We start from the raw sequence: 20,606 nt of genomic DNA, 5'->3' as shown, positions 1-20,606 counted from the left end.
TCCACACAGTACAGGACCTTCCTTCAGTTTGTCTGCTGCTGATCACGACTCCCTCGTGATGCAAATTGATCACCACCTGGTATTCTGTACACAGGCACACAAAGGTTTACTGAAAAAAAATCAATCGTAGAATGGACAAATTAATAAGATTAGAAACTGTAACTGGCAGGACAACACAATACTGCACAATCACAAGACAGACATCAGGTCTAATGTAATCCTGACTTAAAGTGACATGCCACAAAGCAAAAATAGTTTCTGTATTAAAGGAGACCTATCATGCTTTTTGTTTTTGTCCTTCCTCCAGTGTTTTATATTCTCGTGCATGTGTACCGTGCGTGTAAAAGACCTAGCAATGGTGAAAAGGTCAAAGTCCACACTAACAGAAGCTCTGCACTCCCACAGAAAGCACTGCTGTTCCTCGTCAGTAGTCCCGCCTTTAATTCCATTACTTCCATCACACTACATCACCATGTCACACATTTGTATCATTTTTGCCTAGGGGCTAATAGTAGTTAATAGTTGCTTATTCTGCAGTTGCGTGCAAGTATATGTTCTAACCCACCACGGTCTCTGTGTTCATTATTTAGATCTGTAACAAATTAATAAAAACCTGAAACTGTCACTGTCACATTAGACAAGAATGTTTAAGCACACTGTTGAGAACCGTATGAAAATGAATTCAAAAACAACAAATGAAACCAAATTACATTTCCTGTACAGTATAGTTATATAAATAAATATATTTTCCCTGAATTTTCTACGTATGTTGCCCTGTCTGGTCTCTGCTGTATAAATATTCATGGACAAATACATCTGGAGACAGATTATCCGAGTCATATTTATGAGACATACTGTACATGGAACAGATATCATAAAACCTAATGGCTCTGAGCGTGAGATCTGCTTGTGTGCGATACAAAATAGGGCCCAGACAGGATAATGCAAACAAAGATTAGATGTGTCAGATCAGAGATCCAGAGGAGATTGGAACATTTTCCTGAGGATTGTGAATAGTGAGGGATTAAAACCACAATGTCATTAAAAAAAGGATGATCTCCTGCTGCATTCGGGCCCTGTAAGACATCATTTAATCCCCTCAACATTAAAAGCAAACATAGGGAATTACTTTACCTCTGCCCCTGAAAGGCAAAAGTTAGTTCTGCCCACGCACGTTTACATAATGCCCTATTCTTGATGTCCTTATGGGATCTCTGAATCAAATTCAAGTGACATTAAATGCTGGTTTTACCTGTTGCTGACAACGTGTGGACGAGGTTCTCTAGGTTATCTGCTCTGAGGACTGTAGCCTTGATGCGGTGTGCCAGAGTCTGATACTGAAGCAGAATGAAGATCTGTGGAGGACAGCTAAGCCCCTTACACATCGCTGCATCCTGCGAGATCAGACCCTGGAGTCAAAGGGCAAAAGTTTAAAGGGAAGAGAGAGAAACCTCAATCAGGAAAGGGCAGCATGAGGTTTATGCTTTGTAACAGACAAAAATGAAAGAAACTGTACAAACGATAGAGATTATAAGTCCATTTGCAATGCAGCCAAACAAAAAGATAACAAAACAATGTGAGGCAACACACTTAATGCTGCTTTTGTTTCTGTTCCAGCAGATATTTTATCGCGCATGCAAGGCTGGAAGACCAACTGGGCACAACATGAGGCTATCTGCCCCCAAACCATCAGATTCACTGCATGTCACTGTATTATAATTTAATGAAGAGCTTGAATGTTCATTCTTGAATTGGAAACAGCAGCATATGGTCCTAAAAATACACTTAAAGTGGGTCAAACAGGGCCTAGCAAAAGATTTTTGCCAGGTTCAAATGGCCGTTCCGATATGTCAACACCACAGATAACAGATATTAATTCAGTGCACAACTACCTTTTTCAGGTTCCACTTGTGTGGGTAAAGCTCTTTCGTGAAGTGAAATGGATTCCCTGCTCTCCAGTCTCGGCCTCTGCATTCGACCTCCAGTTCACCCACTGCGGTGCGTCCTGGACTGGGAGTTTCTTGAGTGTACACAGCTATTCTCAGTGCACACCTGTGGAGCTCCTTCACAGAGATCACCTTGAAAAGCAGCACCAGGCTGTGGGTCTCAGGGCTGAGGCTGCTCTGGGCTGTGGCTTGTATGGGACAGGGGTACAGAGGCGGCAGGCTGCCCAGCACAGACACGTCCTCCAGTCTGTGGGGCGTCCCAGTGAGGCTCAGGACAGTGACTGCCAGGGTTTGCTGCTCTTGAGAGAAGGCCATAGTGAAATGGAGGCATGGTTTTGGTGATATTGGCTGTTGGCAGCTAGCACTGGAGCCATAGCTCAGTGGGGCCAGTGGGATTGGTTCTTCAGGCATAAAAGGACATGCAGCACTGGGGCTGGTGAGCCTGCTGTGTTCATTGTAAGATATACTACCTCCAGTGACTGTGCGGCGCCTCTGCAGAGCCTTACATGTTTTAGATAAAAGTCCCAGTTTGGGAAGTGCTGGCAGGGAAACATGAGTGGGATCTATAGGTTTATAAAGGGGTGATGTTAATGGTGGTGTGCTGAGGCGGCGCAGGGAAAAATACGACTTTTGCTGCTCCTTCTGCTCAGAGGCAGCTGCAGGTCGAGTAGAGGATGGCAGAGAGGAGAATTCACTCTCTGATGGGGCAGGGCTGGTGAAAGTGGAGGGGTAATCGAGTATTTCCGAGCCCAGCTCTGCGTAATGCTGCCTGGACACCGCCGTCACTGCTGGGGGAGGCGGAGCCTGGGCAAAGGTCACAGGTTCAGCAGGAGCTGGTGCTGTTGTCACGGGATCTTTGTCTTTCAGGGGATACATCTGACTGTTCCTCCAGCATATAACACATCCCAGGACCAAACACAGACAGAAGACGATCAGTCCAACCAAAAGAAGAACTTGCAGGTGAACTGTGGACAGAAAACAGAATTATAACCTCCATCAGATTGGAGCGGTCCAGTCGTAATTTACCCTCATGCAACCCACTGGATTACATAACATACAACATGCAGTACACAGTCACCTGTGCTTCATATTAGAATGCTGTTAAAGGGCTGGTTCACATTTTTTCATCCATTCATTCTCTTCCTGATTCCAATGAAAAGATGGTGAACAAAATCTACAGTCCTAGATGTGTGATAAAAAAAGAAATTCATCAGTCTGATTTAGCCATAATGAAAGATTATCATCTAAAGTTACAGCCTTTTATTGCAGCATCCCTTCATTTTATTTTGGAGTTTCCTTGTTGAGCTGTACAGGAAGGATAGTAACACAAAGATTAAATATTCTATTAAAAAACACAGTAACTTTGCAAGATACCCACTTGATTTGACTTAGAGGAGTGATTAAAGCAACCTGTAACTCTTAAAATGCAAATACTAGCATGTGAGTATTACTTTAGGCTTGAATAAATGTGAACCCATCCTGTAAAACCATACCTTCTAGTTGTTTGGTGAAAAGCACCTGCACCAGAAGCCAGAAGAAGAGTATGACCATGATGCCTTCGATCATCCCTTTACAGCAGAACAGCAGCACAGACTGCCACAGAGGCTGACCTGGGTACTCCTCATCCTGGTAAGGCATGGTGCCAAGAGTGTGCTGAAAGGTATGTCAGTGACTATTTCAAAACATTCACAAGTAGAAGCCCAGAGGTCCAGGTGAAGCAGATCATTTGCACATACTGACTTTCAGTCCTGGAGATGTCGCCCCATGTATCTCTGCTCCAGAGGATCAATCAGAGCCATAGTGTCGGGGTGTAAAAGTCACAGAGGCACAAAAAAACATCTGTATCCCATTTAAACATCTGGGGTGTTTAGAATGACAAGTTTAAGGCTTGAGCAACAAAACCCTCACATTACGTGATATCTCCGGATAGAATATCTAATAAAGGGTGGACCTCCTTCCAGAAGTTGTAGTTCAAAGTTGAAAAATAATCCTGCTGTCCTGACAGGTAACATGAATTATGTCGCCAGTCTTCGTCCCAGGGCAGTGATCTCCTCATCCGCAGATGGGCTTGACTGGTATTATTCCTCCCTGGCGGGTGGGGGCTGTGGGCGGAGATATCTATCTCATAATGCCTCTCAGTTGTGCCTGTAGCATCTTTCTTTTACAGTGCTCCAGATGCCAGTACAGCAGAGTCACTATAGAAAAGCCTGGCAGTAAATCCTGCAACCCATCCCCCGGCCTCATCCTTTGACCCCACGAGCCATCGTCTCCATTAGTGTAACCTCTGTCATAGTTCTGCTGCAGAGTTCAGGAATTACCCCTCTACACACACTCTTTCTGTGCTTCCTCTTCTATAAACACAAAGATCATGTAGATATTACCTTAACATAAAGAACCAATGTGCAAAAGATCGGTTGTTATTGATAAAGTACATAAGAGCAAAACAGAATTTGACAGTTAAATCAAGATCAAGAATTGTTAAGCATCTTAATTAAACACTGCTTCAGGTTCCTGATCAAAGATAGTAAAAGCAGATTTTTCAGAGTGGTGATCAAGTGGAAATGCTGATAAATGTGCATGTTTATTGATCCCAATACCACTGAACTTTAAAAAATGGTGTGTCTTGATTAGAGGAGGAAATACTACCCCCATCTGGCCACCTCTTTTCCTCAGGTGGAGGAGGCATTCAGACCCTTTACTTGAGTAGGAGCAATATAGAAATACTTCTTTATAATTGATAGTCCTCCAAACTTAACTAAAAGTGTGCCGGTATTATAAACTAACTGTACATCAAATATCACAAGTAAAAGCACTTGTGATGCAGAAAAATGGTTCTTGTGGGTAATACAGTAGAACATATTATTGGATTGCTATCACTGACATAAGGATGTGGTGTAAGTAGTGTAATTATTAAATTCACCTTGTATTTATAACCTGATGTTGTGCATGTGCTTTACATGTAAACTCTTAAACTGTACAAAGACAAGTAACTTTGAAAAACTGTTGCACAGTAGAACTATAAGGCGGCTAAATGGAAAAACTCAAGTTAAGTACAAGTAGTTGAGTTAACAGGGTACATTCTGGGCAGAGACTCACCCTACATCCAGGTTTCATGAAAACCTGTTCAGATGGACACGTGGGGAAAAAAATAACCTCCTTGATGAGGTTAACAATAGATGAATTTTGTTTAAAGTATCAGTTGTGTTTACTGGGCTGGTATCTCTAAGTGAGTACAATTCGATGCAGATCCGAGCTCTGCTGAGTTTAAATTATGGTTAAACAGTTCTGGGTGTCTTAGGATTTAGAGTGACACAAGGGCTCTCCATTTTGATACTGGATTTGACAGCTTGATTTAATTACAAGGGACTGTTGGGCCTTGGCTGAGGTATGCACTCTACTTGGCGCTATTCTAGTCAACATCAGGATCAGAACTTGTGACAAATAATTTCAACTCAGTCACCGTTGAAGACACATTCGGCTGAAAGCTCAGAATTGTTGTGCTGAAATTATTGTCACACATGGTATGAAGAGAAAACACAGTTGAATGTATCCAGTGTAAAATATTAAAAAAGCATTTTGAGGAACGTTATAGAAAAGTTGAAGGACACGAGTTCACAAAAAAAGCAGACTTTGTGAGAGATAAAAAAGAAACAGTCTTTTTACAGCAGCCAAGATTGTTTTATTCCTTATGGCCACATGTCCAAGAAATACATTAATCAAAGACCAAAAACTTAGAGTTAAACATCAAGCTTAATTTTCTTTACAGTTGTCAAGTTCACAGTGGCATTTGTTTGCAATGATAGGTTTACTTGATTGTCCACATACGGGAGATTTCAGCAGATGGCTAAATCAACACATGCTGCATTAGGTATTGCATATTTCTCTAGAGTGAGGTAGCACTGTTTCAGTGTTCACTTGTCAAAAGCTTGAGGTAATTATCGATACATTCTCTGTGTTTATACAAATACAACACAACAATATATATATTATGAGATACAGTATAAATGTCATGAGTCCAGAGGACATTCCTGAGTCCAGAAGAAATCCCAGAGAAACTTAACATCGAGGGAAGTCAGTTGAGGTAAATGTGTATCACTTCCATCCTACACAATCCTTGTCTCTCATATCTTGCCTTTGATTCACAGCTGACATGAAATAAATGTTTTGTGATTTTGAGGCGGAGCCAAACGATTAAATAAAAAATTAAAAAAGTAAAATAACTCACAATGGAAAAACATGAACAAAAAAATTAAAACAAACTGCAACTAATTTCTTTTAAATTCCACTTGATTTTTTAGGATGCAACACTTCTGTGGAAACCAGTGGTCAGATGTGAAAAGTATGTAACTAAATGCTTCAACAAGATAGGAGCTATGACATTAAGCTAAGGCTTTTTTGGTCTTCATCAGCAGCACATTGTTCTACTCCGGAAAAAGGCAGCTACAGAACTGTTGGATAATTAGCGACACACAAACTTTGCATCAGTTCTCATTGTGCACTTTTCTCCTCTAAAATCACCTCTGAACAAACCTTGTAAAGCCCTTTCGACGTGAATCCAACTACATTTACTTTGCTTCAGGCACTAAGGTAAACCGTGATCTGAATCTACATTAGAGTCGTTTTGAAAGCCATTTAAAGCACACTCAAGGTAACAGAAAAACAATGCTATAAAAAAAACTGGAACTGCGCCATATGTTGCCGCTGATTTTCCCTGGAATTCACAAAGTTCTTGTCTGACAAGAGAGGTATGATGAGTAATCATTTTTCCAGAACAGGCTAAAAAGCCAGTGAGCTTTAATTTGGTCCTTTTGAGGAGGTGGAGGATGAAGAGGAGGGACTGTGTGAGGAGGAGAGGGCACTGAAACCACTTGTTCCTGCCATAGTTACAGCCTGTGACACCACGGGACCAGCTGACTTCTGGGCGAACAGCATTCCTGTTATGCAGAGATCAGAGAGAAGATTACAATTAAAATCATTCAGGCATGTACAGTTTGTCATACTCGCAGAAATGACAAAAGAGCGAGCCTGGCTCTGTCTGAGGGTAACAAATTCACCTTCCACCACCTCAAAAGTTGGCTGAAACACTTATCCAGTACAGAGAATGTACTATTTAAAGAGTATCTTCCAATTAAGCTGTTTTGTAAATATGACTGAGAACCTTCATCAACATGTTTTGTAAATAGTTCAATAATGAATATAGCAACTTCTGATCAACCCATATCAATTATATACAGATACTGGTGTATTTTCTCATCCTGTTCCTTTTGTTTGTTTAATCTGCACAACCAAGATATAAAAAGTTGAAGAAAGTTCCCGCTCCCAGCTAGGAACTAGTACGGCCATGTAAAACCAAAATATAACCATATATAACATTTTTCATAACTGATTTTACAGATTATAGACTATGGATTTTAGTAAATAATGTTTTATAATTAACACAGAGAAATGAGAATGATATCCATTTTAATCCAATTTAACTCCAAAGACACTGAAAGTTCAACATTTGATGAAAATGTTCAACTATACCTTTTATAACAATAGACTACTGCTTTAACTACTGAAAAAATTCTGCTTACACAAAGTTTAGTCAGACATATATGAATTGGAATTGCTCACCTGAGTAAACGGTGCCATTGACCTCCACAGACACACTGATACTCGCTGCTCCGTTAGTGGAGATTTTCAGAGACATATCCTGTTTGCTTTCTGTGGGAGTAAAAGAAAATAATCATATTAATTACCTAAGATAAAGAAATGATAAGAGCCATTTTATAACAGCTCATGCAACTCACCATGTCCATTGTTAAGTTTGAGATTCATGGGGTTGAAGTGAGAGGCGATGGCCAGGAGGTTTTGTTGGAGGGCCTGCTGCATGAGGCGCTGCTGCTCCTCCGCCAGCTGCATCATTTTCTTCTCTGGACCGTCGGCGGCAGCTCCTCCTGCTCCTCGCTCCAGCCTCTCTCTCAGATGCTCTAATGTGGCAGCTTGTGCCAGCTGCTGCTGCTGCTGCTGCTGCTGCCCCAGTGCCAGAGCCATGGGCAGCTGACTGGGTATCACAGGGGTTGACATCTCATCTGATTGGAGAACAAAGTGATAAGAAATTATTGATGAAATCAGAACTAAGAAAGGAGAAGGAAAACTGTTATTTCCCTTTAAATGAGAAAGTTCATAGTGTGCATAATAATGATCCTCTCAGTGGCACCTGGATAAATAGTCTACTGAAAAAAATAAACGTGAAGGAAGATTTAAGCCTCCAGAGGACACAAGTATCTTAAATCCTCCCAGTTTCACCTGTTTTCAGTCATGGAGGCATGGTTACAATCTATTTCTGGTTTTATATGATGAGCAAAGTAGTTTAATAGTAAAATTGTTACAGTCACTGAAACCTGATCTAAGAAGTAAGAAGTAGTCCACTAATGCATTGGAATAAAACAATATGGAATCTATGATAGATCATATCGCTCATATATCAAATCAGGAAGGATGCATCATGTCGTACCTGTCTTCCTCTTTAGGTTTGGGCTAGCGGATGTATGCAGGCCATTGTGTCCAGTTGGAATGGTTTGCATTGTGGATGAGGAGAGGAGGGCATGTGGAGCAGAGCTCGGGGAGGGAGAGTAGCGGTACAGGCTGTTGGTGTAGCTCGGACGTCTGCCCTCTCTGCGATTACTATCGATGGCAGCCTGCAGCTCACCTGGAGAGCTCAGCCCCTTTTTCTCACACTCAAACGGGTACAAATACTTCATATACCTGCAAGAAAAAATTTGACAGGAGTATTATTATACAAGTAATATTCTTAAATAAAGATAACCTGGGTGTAACAGATAAAACATTTGATGCAATGTGTTGAATGGGTTCCCATTTTTATTTATTGTTATTTGGTCGTTTCTCAACATTCAGTAGATCACATAGCTGTCTTTAAGATGTAAAAACCTTTCTTGCAAACTTAAAGGGTAGCTCCACCAGATCAACTCATTAAAGTGTGTTTACAGGTCTACTGCATATGTGAAAAAGTTCTATTAAGCCTTTTGTGGTTGTGTGACAAAATGCCTCACGTGAGTAAGTACCAGACTCTGAAAAGAGAAAAGAACCAGTGGAATAAAAAAGGTGAATCGCCAGTTCTACTTTATTGAGGTTGACTGTTAGTTTTGAAACTAAGAGTAAGTGAGTCCAACAGTATTCTAAGGGTGTCATTTTAGACCAGTGGACTGCTTTTCAAAACAGGACGCTTACGTTTCCCACAATGCAACTTAGCCACTAAGTGACATCACTGGAGGCATTTTATCAGATTACATGCAGCTTCCTCTGGAACCACAGAAGGCTTCATGCTAATTGTTTGACATATGCAGTAGTACTCGCCAAGACCTGTAAACAACCTCAAGGTGAAGTTACCCTTTAAAAGCCAATGAAAATTGTGTTACAGTTTCTCCAAAGATAATCAATATCTTGCCAATAATGTTGAGATTTCTGGTCACAAGTGATAGCGACACCTACTGTGTGCGGAGGGTGAAGGCTGCACTGGTGATTGACGTTGGGAGGTTGAGCCCTTTGGTGATCTCCCTCCAGATCTTCTTGTTAATAACCTCGACAAGACCTCCCTTCTCTGTCACCAGCTTATAAAGCCTGTACAGGTCCAGCACCTGCTTGGCCATGATGGGAATACGGTTCACAGGAGTTCCTGATGGAATAAGAGGATAAATCCAATTAAATGCATTTTGAGTTATAATCCGGGAAAGATGACCGAATAGGTTAAAAACACTATAAAGGACAACTAAAGGCTGAAGAGAACATAAACACTGACTTAACTACTTGAGGGCTCAGGGTTAATGTTCGTTAATTTGGCTTAGCATGCATTATCTGTGTGGATAGACCTCTCTAATGAAGCTCATTTCAGATGGATGGGGGTGGGGACAATTCCACAACAGCAGCTCTGTTGCTGCATTGATTTGAGCTCAGGGGGAGGGGTAATTTCAGAGCCAGCAGTGCCTGCCAATCACCGGGTTGACAGCTAACCCTTCGAATCCCGATTTGGAGAAAAGCCAATTAATGAAGTAGGCTAAAAAGCAGTCTTAGGAATAAGATTACTTTGTACTTAAGACAAACAGAGACAGGGAGACACACACACACACACTGTTTTGCCATGAGTGCGACCTTTGCACATATAGAGGGAAGCTTGCAGACAGCGTCCTACTGCTTCTATTTGTGTTTGAGTCGGATTTGTCTTCGCCATACAGCTTTACAATGTTAGACAACAAGGGGATTGAGGGTAGAGGCAAAGGTATACTGTACATACACATTTCTGTTGCTGATTCTTTTTTATGTTGAAATGCTGCTGTTTATAGCCAATTAGGACATTTTCAGATGATTTGAAAAGGATCGAAGTCAAAAGTAGATGTTCAGTGCAGAAATTAACATGAATTTTATTATCAGAACACAAACACTTAAATGCATTCATTTTAGAGTGTTTACCTGATTTGACTAGTCTAACCTGCGGGGTCGGAGTTCATCAACACTTCCGCAGCTTTTCCGTTTCAGGATAGTACCAATTGAACTCTGAATAATCCTGTATCTAACTGCCGGATTAATGCATGAGTTAAGAAGCGTTCAAAGAAAACTATATCGAAAGTACTTCCGTGGAAAAGCAGCTTTAACAGATCTTCTACTTTAAAATCACGCTTGATTATACAACCTGTGTCGCCTGCTTTAAAATAAGAACTATTTTCATTCATTACTTGATATATTGTTATTTCTTTGCATTTGTTTTTCTAATATTTGTACATTGAACACACTTTGGCAACAATTAATTGTATTTAGACATTATTTTCTCATTGTTTTGTTGAATTCCAGGGGTAGATGTTTTGCAAATGTATTAAAATATTCTAATTGGCTTACTGTACATAGTAAGGTCAGTTTATGAGATAATACAGTATGTATAAATATGCATCAGCCCTTCAAATTATTTCTATTCCATACAAAACAAAAATCAGCTAATTTTTTAAGGCAAACACTGTTTGAGCTCATTTAAAACCATTCAATCCTTTTAACTGAGCAGCAGCTTTGGTTTGTTGTTGAAAATGTCATTTGTTTTTAATAAGCATTTTGAATCACAAGTGTCTTGAGAGCACTTGAGTCTTTATCTGATGCTCCACAAAGACTGCAGTTGACAAAATAAGACAGGTGCATTAATAAGAGTTCCCATAGATCCCCGCAAAATAAATAAATAAATGACAACATACCTCGTTTCTGCATAAAGACAAAGAGATCGTCAAGAAACTCCTTCCGTTGTGGATCATTATCAAGCTCATAAAGCTGTTCAAAAGAGGAAAAAAATAACCATTAGCAAATTGTCACTCTGATTGTTTTGGGTATTACATTGTTAATATACACCAAATGAATCAACTGACCTTGGCAAAGTCCCTGGATGGTTCGCCTCTTATTTTCCCTCCTTCATTCTCCTCAGGCCAGATGGCACCTCCTCTCTGTAAATAAAGTCAGAGAAACATCAGTAAATAGTTTGTCCTCCACATTGCCCTCTTGAGTGTAGAAGTTAATTTCAAATTGTTTTTTTCAGACTAAAAATGTATTTACACATGTTACTGTTACTATCAAAAAATGTGTTAATTTATACACTAACCACCAAACATACAGTATATAGACCCAGATCATTAAAATTAAAGAACCACTAGGATGTATATATTCTCATCCCTATTTAAAAACGTATTTCTATTTGTTACTTTCCCATAAGGACTCTGGAATGTGCTCCAATGCACATGCCAGAGTCCACACATGTCAGAACCTGCCTTATTCCCTGGACTGAAATGGTTTTCTGCAGGACAGTCAGACAGCTGGTCACTGTGAGCATCTGGCTGCATGTGCCGCTGTGCTGTGTATACATTAAGGCATATTTTTTCGATAGGGAGTCCCTGTTTAAAGCTTGCCGCAGTAAAAGGGAGATTAATGAAAGGCCCCATGCTCATTATGTAATTAATGACATGTTAGTCCTTCATTGCCCCTCCCCTTACCGTGACAGTTAAAGGTTAAAAATGTGAGTTGAGGGCAGTGTGTGTGCAACTGTGTGGAAAAGCCTGCTGAGAGGTTATTGTCCTGCTAACGCGCAAAGAGCGATGCACGGTGATGCTCGTCTTAAGAGTGGCTGTCACTACAATTACATGAAGTGGATGATGTTTCTGTTCTATTATCCCTTCTATCTGTATCGAAAAACTAGACCATCCACTTAATTCATTCCAGGATTATTGCCGATTTTGTTGCAGCTACTGAAACGTCACACTGTTTTTCTAAGTTACCTCATATTGGTTAGCCTTCTGAGGCTTACGTGTGGCTTTGTTCACATTCCATTCAGTGCGTACTTGTTTGGTGTGTTTTACATCATAACATGCATGTGTATTTTTGTCAACAACATGTTTTTGTATTTGATAGGACCACCATGCTGGTAGTTTATTAAGCTATCACTGAACGTCTGGCGTGGCAACCTGATGCGACCAATAATCTGTTGGCTTTAGGTCCAACTGTAACTCTCCTCGTGTTTACAGTAAAAACAGCGTGCTGACACACAAACAGCTGCATGGTGTTGTAAGGTGGTGTATGTTCCCCAACACTGTTAGAGGCACCCTGACAGCCCTACCAGAGCTCATTTCAATTGACTTTAAATTGGACGTTTACCCTGATAACTGCTCAAAAGTGGATATTGTCTCTCTATACAGTTTAACTCTAAATGTTTCGGTTGGTCAGGTCAAGTTTGCATGTGTAGTGGATATTTTAAACATTTTTCCATTACTTTACCAAACTATTCTAACCTTATACCAAAGTCCATGCACCTGTTACTTTTAGCTAATGTTATCTATTTAAAATTTTCTCATATTCCAAATATTTATACATCACTATTAGCTAACAGTTCAACCACTTTGGACATTTTAGCGAACTATTTCAAGGTTACTACCAACTGAGCAAATCATTTCAACTAATAATAATAATAATAATAATAATAATAATAATAATAATAGTAGCTATTTCCACTATTCAGCCTTCACTCTTAAAGATATTTGAACTGTTTACCCATCACTATTTCCAAAATTTAAAACATTTTTTAAAAAAATCCAAAATTCACTGACAATGAAAGCATAGTAGGATTTATACATTTGTATATATCTATTCACCCAAAGACACAGTGGGCCGGGGTATGACTTGGCCGTAGTAGCATTTGCAAGTTAGTGAGGCAGAGATAACAAGTGCCGTAACTCAGGCCCCCCACTCCTGATGAGCAGGTTGGTGGATGTAATATGTGTTGTAGCCTAAAGTGCTTTGAGCGGTGAGGAAACAGCTATAAAAAATGCTGTCCATTTACCATTTAATTCAACCACTCATTTATTACTATTAGCTAACCATTTCATGTTCTCCACCCGTTCGCAAACTTTCACACAATCCTAATGGCAGCACAGGTGAAATAGCTGACTCGATAGGCTATTTTGTTTTTAAACATCTATTTGGAATTCCTATTCTTTAATTACCTGACATACTCCAGGAGCTTTATGTTTAGGCACAAAACCCTTAAATACAGAAGTAAGTTATCCCTTGTGGTGCGAGTGTCCCTGGTTTTGGAACAGGCCACTGTTTACATTACCTTCCCCTGAACATTCTTTTCAATTGCTCTGTTTTTAGTAGTTAAACTGGTTAAACAGTAACGTCACAGCTGTATGTATCCACTTAACACATAAAACTCTGCCCCTGTGGTGGCAGAGCTGTTGACACATCCAGTGGCTTCACAGCTGAGAATTTCTAATAAAAGGACTTCCAACTAACTCCCCCACCAGAGAGCGTATTGATGTGAAGGTAGATAAACATCCCAGTCTTTTCACCATCCAGTGGAAATAAAACCCTTCCCCCCCTTATTGATGAGCAAGTGAGACCTACTGTGGATCTATTAACAAAGAGCTTTCAGTTAATTGCTCACAGAGTTTTCACACATCCAGCCCTGGGAGAATGCTGATAGTATTCAGTATGTAGGTCAGGAACAGGTTTCTTTTGTTGGCTACTTCTTAATTAACCTTTTAGATTTTTTTTTAATACATCTAAATCATTCAATTATGAGGCTATTGCATATTACTATGCTTGAAGTAGTTCTGTAAAAATATGCCCGTTCAACCACTCAAGATACAAATAAATAAATTACACTTCATTTGAAATATCCCATTAAGATAATCAAACATTAACGTTAACCGGGACTCTTATAATGAGCTTCATTAGAATCGTTCAGCTGCTCTAACCCTGCACAGTGAAAACTTAACCCTTGCCAAAGTTCAATGTGACCACAGGGGGGAACCAAATTTTTAATCCAAATCAAATGAATCAGCCTTTAGTCAGCCGAATAAGTCAAGATCATTTATCTGCCCCCTTGCTGTGCTGTTGGCTGAAACTGAGAGCGAACAGGGGCCGTTTCAACCCCGCCCCTGCTGTATTTAAGGGCGTACAGTGAGACGGCATGCGAAGACAGAACAATGACTGTCCAGCATGGTGAGGCTGGTACAGCATTGTTCAAAATTTCAAAGAAGTTTGATTGAAGGAAAAGCTGACAAAGAATTGGAGGGGAATGCAACTAACTTGCTAAATGTTGAACTATATTACATACATATTACTTCTCACATTAGACATGTGGTGAACTACAGGAAAAGAGTCCTGCTTTGAAAAATCCCTCATAGCAACTAAAACTACCAGAGACGTCAATATCTTAGGCAAAGCAGAGGGCATCTTTAACTTCATGTCTGTTTATAGGCTGCATTACATTCTGCTCGAGTTTCCTAAGCTCTGTGATGTTCTTTACAAATCAGTAGACGGCGATGAAAAAACAACAACCTATAACTGTTGTTTCACTTATCTTAACATATAATTCAACAGGATGACATTAAATATCACAAGCAATTCCTCCTACTTGTAAGTAAAACTGACAACACACAAAGACGATCACACATTTTCACATAAATGGCTCACAGCATCTGTCTCACATGCAATTGATCTAATTTGTGTGTTAAGCAAAGAGCAAACAGAATCCCCACCAACGTCACACACACGCGCAGTTCAGTTCTCTTAACATCAGACCCACACAACTGATCACTGCAGCTGTGCCTGTCCTGTGCCTGGCTGAGAAAAGGAAATGCATTCTCACTGCAGTAGCTATATAATGTATTGATTACTTGCAGTTGAATTAAGCTGCCATTTAGCGTTGCCAAGCGACAGCTAAATTATGCAAAGCTATCCACTGAGCTACAGCTACGCCAACAGCGACTTTTCTGTGCCTGCTGTGGTTTTAAAAAGGGACGAACGATCACATAACTTACTGAAAAATCATATGCAGGCTAACTTTAGCAGAACACAAGCAACAGAGGGCGGAGAAAAGACCAAGAAAACTTCTACATAAGGAACAAAAGGGCTGTAAAAGCTCTGATAACATATAGCACAAGCCATTCTGCTCCACTGAAACTACTGTAAGTAAACTTTCTGGGTAGTTGCTTCCTGGTATGCTGTAAGGCTCTAACCCAGCTGTCCCTCTGCCTACAGGCCTCATTAATCATAATGTATTGTATTGAAGTGGGGCCTTTTCAAGGGAAACATACACACAGAAGAACCAATCAAATTGGAGAAGGGACAAAAAATCCATGAGGGCAACCTCTGTTTACTCTTCGAGTAGTCAAACATATCTGTTGGAAAATATGTAAATATGGGCTTTGGATAATCATGTTTCATAGTTTTAAAAATATATGTATTTTAAAGGAGATCTTGCTGATTCAAGGAGATAAAAGTCCAACCTCTTACCCAGCAATTCCATACAGTTAACCATTAAAGCCAGTCTTGTGCACAGATACATACTTGAGGCCATTTCATTAATCCTTTGGTCTCATTTTAACCCCATCTCTTTTAGGCCTAGACGGCCGCTTCAAACTGTTAGGATTGGACGTCAGCCAAGAACAATTAGCTCAGCTGGTGGCCAGAATGTGTTCTCAAGAGTGCAAGACATGAGGTGAAGTATAGCAGAATCTTTGGCCTGGCCAGTAATTAAAGCACTATCAAGTTTGGGGATCTTGCCAAAAGGGACACGAGCCTGACTCACGGCAGGAAGAGGTCAACAATTAACACAAGCTGGAACACACACAAGCTAGAAAGAAAAGTTACAGACAAATCCCATTTCTCAGACAAACAGAGAAATGGGATTTGATGTGATGTTTGTGGGAGAAAATGTTTTTTGAAAACATCCACTTTAAAAGATAAACAAAACAACACTGCATGATTTGGCCGGTCAAATCACAGATAACTTACCTGTTTGAATGGCTCATCACAGCCCCAGTCAGCGAAGCCACTGGGTGACGTGAAGGCCTGCTGGCCTGCAGGAGACAGCAGCTCTCTCTCCTCCTGCTCCTGTTTTATGGCTGAAGTTGGAGATTCAGACAGATGCTTCACAGCAGACGACTGAGGTGTGGAATAAGGAGCGAAGGGGAAGGGGATTCGAGGCCTCTTCGCCTGCTGATGAGGCCCATCCTCCTCCTCCTCGTCCTCATCTTCCTCCACCTCATCATTCTCTTCGGGCTCCACCATTTCCTGCTCCTCCTCATCTGAACCTTCCTCATCTGGATCCAGTCTGCTGAGATGGCTGTTCAAGGCTCGCTGAGCTGCCTGATAAGTCGGCCCATCTACTTTGCCAAATAACGCAGAGTCTAATCGGGAGCCGGGAGCTCTGGCTGCGGCGGCAGCATGTTGGGCGAACAGGAACTGAGCCTGAAGAAGATGTTTCTCCTGCAGGTTCATCTCCAGTTTGGCTCCTTGCTGTCTCTGCAGATGCTCCATCACCGCCTCCAGCTTCACCCCAGCAGGACTGAGCTGTGGACACCCGGCTGAGCTGCCCTCCTCAGAAAAGCTTGACTGTGGACAAAAACACAAATCAATGACTTAATTGAGGAAATGTAATTTGAGTAGGTCTTTTTGAGTTCATGTGTTGCAGCGAATTATCTAAAGGCAGAAAAAAAAAATGATGGAAACAACATTCAACCTCTGTAAAAAAAAAAAAAAAAAAAAAGCCCAAAGGAGGAAAATAAAACTTACACTGCTAAAATACAAGGGATATTGTTTAAATAAAGTTAAATAAATTAGTTACTGGATCCTGAGACATATCCAGGTTAAAGAAAGACTACATTTCTGGCCTCAAAGCACAGTCATTGGTGGATTAAAAAAGGTGAAACAAAGGTTGATGGCTTGAGACAATTATTAACAGGAAAAACATTAATACAGTTAAGAATAAATTAGTAACAAGGTGCAGATGTTCCCCTCCAGCATTGTCTGCGCGCTGATTTCGTTCAAAGTTAACTAAACACGGGGGAACTTTCTTCCACATTTCTCCAGTTTGATAAGGAAACTGATCGAAATGATTGGACTTTTTTTTTTCCAAGCGCAGGTAAAAGCGAACACGGTCTAAATTCGTCATTACGGGAAAATCAAGTTGATCGATGTCTGAAACGAATAACTCGATCGACGAAGTGCAAACGTTGTTGTAAAGGTCCACTTGAATCCTCGTTTGCTTTGTTACAGTAACAAACACGAGTGGGTGCGTTTGTCGTCGACACTCACCATTTGCGCCTTTGAGTAATCCATCATCGCCAACAGGTCTTATCTAGTTTTCTCGTCTTTCCTCCGGCGGACACAAATCGCATCGCGTGAGCAGTTTAATCAGACAGAAAAAAGGTGTTTCCTCTGATCAAATGTGATTAAAAAAAATCCCTGCCGTGAGGAGGCCGGGGTGATCGAAGCTGGAGGAGGAGGAGGAGGGGTACTAGTGCTGTACGCTTTACCTCCCTGGTCACTGCGCATGGAAACTCAAACATCTTTGATTGTCTTTGGCTGAGTGAGCTACACCCCCCAACTTGGATGAATGAAAGGCCCGCCCCGTGCGTAAAGCTCGTAAAGTGGGTTTTTCTTTTTTCCTGCGCCTCTGTTGAACTACACCCACCCACTTCACGGGGAGGTCCCACCCACTGGCCGCAGGGAACACGACCTCTACTAAAAATACAGCAAAACATATTTTAGGCTAGAGCTGCTTCGTACACGCTGCGAAATGTGTCTGACCTCTACACCCAAAGCTACCCACGGACAGTCACCCTGCTAATACAGGCCGTCACAAGTCACTGTCATGTTTTTCCCCCTTTGGAGATGGATTAAGTACATTTGACAGAAAGTGTGCCCCAAAAGAATATGTTTCAGTGTCTGGATAAATTCTTGCCATCTTTAATTCCTATATTCATGGTGGCATTAGCACATTAATGTATGCATTCTAAGGCTCTTTTGAGTCTAAACCAATTTTAACTGCATTTAGGCACACTGGTTAACTAACTATTTAATGTGCACAATGTTGGGAAGCTTGCTTTCAAGGCAATAAAATGGTTTTGGTGTCTCCCACCAAAGCCAAAAGCAGATGCTGTTGACTTGATCAATAACAGGGCAAAAAATATGCTTTCATTAGGATTAAGAAGTCTTTTTTTTCTGAGAGCACTAGGCAGAAACATTTCTTAAAGGGTAACGTCACCTAATTTACACATTAAAGCGCGTTTACAGGTCTTGTGAAGTCCCACTGAATTTGTGAAAGAAGCAGTATAAAGCCTTTTGTGGCTCCAGAGGAAGCTGCATGTAATCCAATAAATAGCCCCCAGTGGTGTCATTTCGTTGCTGAGTTGCATTGTGGGTAATGTAGGTTTTCAAAAGCAGTGGTTGAGGTTCCACTATAACCCTGTTGGACAAAAAAAAAAAAAAAAAAACCCAAAAAAACAAATGATCATAATCATTACAGCAGAACCAGAGATATCCTTCCTTTAGTCCACTCATTCTTCTTCCTTTTTAAAACCTGGTGCCTACATTAACCACAATGCAACTCTCCCACAATCAGATTATGTTCAGCTTCCTCTACAGCCACATGAGGCTTTATACTACTCTTTGAACTGAAATCACCAGATTTAGTTTTACACAACCCGAGAGTCAAATATTGCATCCATAGACCTGAAAGGGACATTGCAAGCATACAAAACCTAAACTGAGTCATTCCTCTCAAATTCCTAAACTCTGAAATAAATGTATCTCAAACAGATTCAATCAGCCACATTCAGAGTGACAATTTTGAAGGAGTGGATGTAGCACTAGTACAGCAGTTACTCCTGTGGTGTCTCATAAAACAGTGGTTTACTTAATGTGGAATGGCACCACTTGTACAAATTAAAGTGTGTTGACAGGTATTGAGGAACACTTCTGCATTTGTGAAAAAGTAGTATAAAGCCTTCCGAGGAAGCTGTATGTAATATGATATATTGGCTCCATGATGTCCATAAAGAGTAAAACAATGTTGTAGGAGTACAGTGCTAAACCAATGGACTACTTAGTCCAATTTAATATAGAGTGACATCACTGCAGGCGGTTTATCAGATTACATGCAGCTTCCCTGGAGCCATAGAACACTTTATACTGCTTCTGTCACATAAGCGGTATTAAGACCCTTAAACGCTCATTGATGTGTAAGACTGGTGAAGTTACCAGTTAATTAAAATAATGGCCAAGGCTGCAGTAAATACAGGAGCTCTGAAGTATTTCACTTAACTCAGGTAAGAGTATCTTACCATGAAGTACATCATGTATAAGAGAAGAAAACTGAATGACTGCACATATTACAAAATGGTATGACAACAATTAAGTTTGACTCCAAAGGCCCATTGACTTAATCCTTTAATGTTTAACCTATACACCTTGGAGGATTTTTTATGCTCATACCAGTGAAAGCAACACTCATATTCATTGTGAACACATCACGGCAATACTATTGTACTTGCACATAGAGCTGATGCAATTTAAGAAAATGTGCACAATAAACATGTAATACACAGAAGTGCTATACCTCAGCTGCTATCATGTTGTCTTATTGTATAGGAAATGGCAAATATGTATATATACACTACCCAAAATTAGACACATAGGGATATTTTAGTGTTTCATTTGATTGTTTATTCTGACATATCTAGATTCTTATTTTGTGTTTTTTTTTTTTTTGTTTTTTTTTGATGCCCAAACATAATGTTACATAATGTTACATTTATTTCATATCCAAGCAAATGTATTTAAACATTCATCATTTTTAGTAGGGTGTGCACGTGTGTGTGTCTATATTGCACCTCCAACTAGTTGTAAGTTATCTTTCTAAATTATATATTTTTTTAAATAGATGAATGCACCATTAGGAATGCCAATATTTAATAATTGAATTTAAGCATGTATGACAATCAGAGTAAAATCTTTTTTCTAAACCCAACCAAACAAATCAAAATAATACAAGGTCAATAATAATCTCTCAATATTTACAGTCCCTATCCCAGTTATGTGTTGATAACAACATTACACCATTTGCCATTTGAACAAGTTTATTTTACCAGCATGTCATTTTTCTTTCCCTGAAATGAAAACAGATGTAATATAGATTGAATACAGTAGAATGATTTTTCCATTTGTGTGAAAATGCTGCTCCCTGGTGGCAAAATGTCACTTTCACAAAAAGCATCTACACACACTCAGACAACATGCACTTTAAAGCGGTGCTCTGCTCTGCCCACTTGTGGTAGAATATTGCTT

At 40.2% G+C, this 20,606-nt stretch overlaps 1 protein-coding gene across 1 annotated transcript; it reads right to left on the bottom strand.

Annotated features, from left to right (window-relative positions):
* Window positions 1–5,602: 5,602 nt before the first annotated feature.
* Window positions 5,603–17,870, bottom strand: LOC119024805 (AT-rich interactive domain-containing protein 3A-like). Its single transcript, XM_037107920.1, has 9 exons — window positions 17,574–17,870; window positions 16,272–16,871; window positions 11,351–11,425; window positions 11,183–11,255; window positions 9,441–9,624; window positions 8,446–8,696; window positions 7,739–8,020; window positions 7,563–7,652; window positions 5,603–6,880 (listed from the first exon to the last, which is right to left on the bottom strand). The coding sequence occupies exons 1-9, from the start codon at window positions 17,598–17,600 to the stop codon at window positions 6,741–6,743; spliced, it is 1,722 nt and encodes a 573-aa protein (XP_036963815.1). The 5' UTR covers window positions 17,601–17,870; the 3' UTR covers window positions 5,603–6,740.
* Window positions 17,871–20,606: the final 2,736 nt, after the last annotated feature.

Source organism: Acanthopagrus latus, chromosome 8 (assembly GCF_904848185.1).
Source record: "Acanthopagrus latus isolate v.2019 chromosome 8, fAcaLat1.1, whole genome shotgun sequence".
NCBI classification, from domain to species: Eukaryota; Metazoa; Chordata; class Actinopteri; order Spariformes; family Sparidae; genus Acanthopagrus; species Acanthopagrus latus.
The sequence above is the reverse complement of the archived record's forward strand: the minus strand, read 5'-3'. Positions and strand labels throughout refer to the sequence as shown.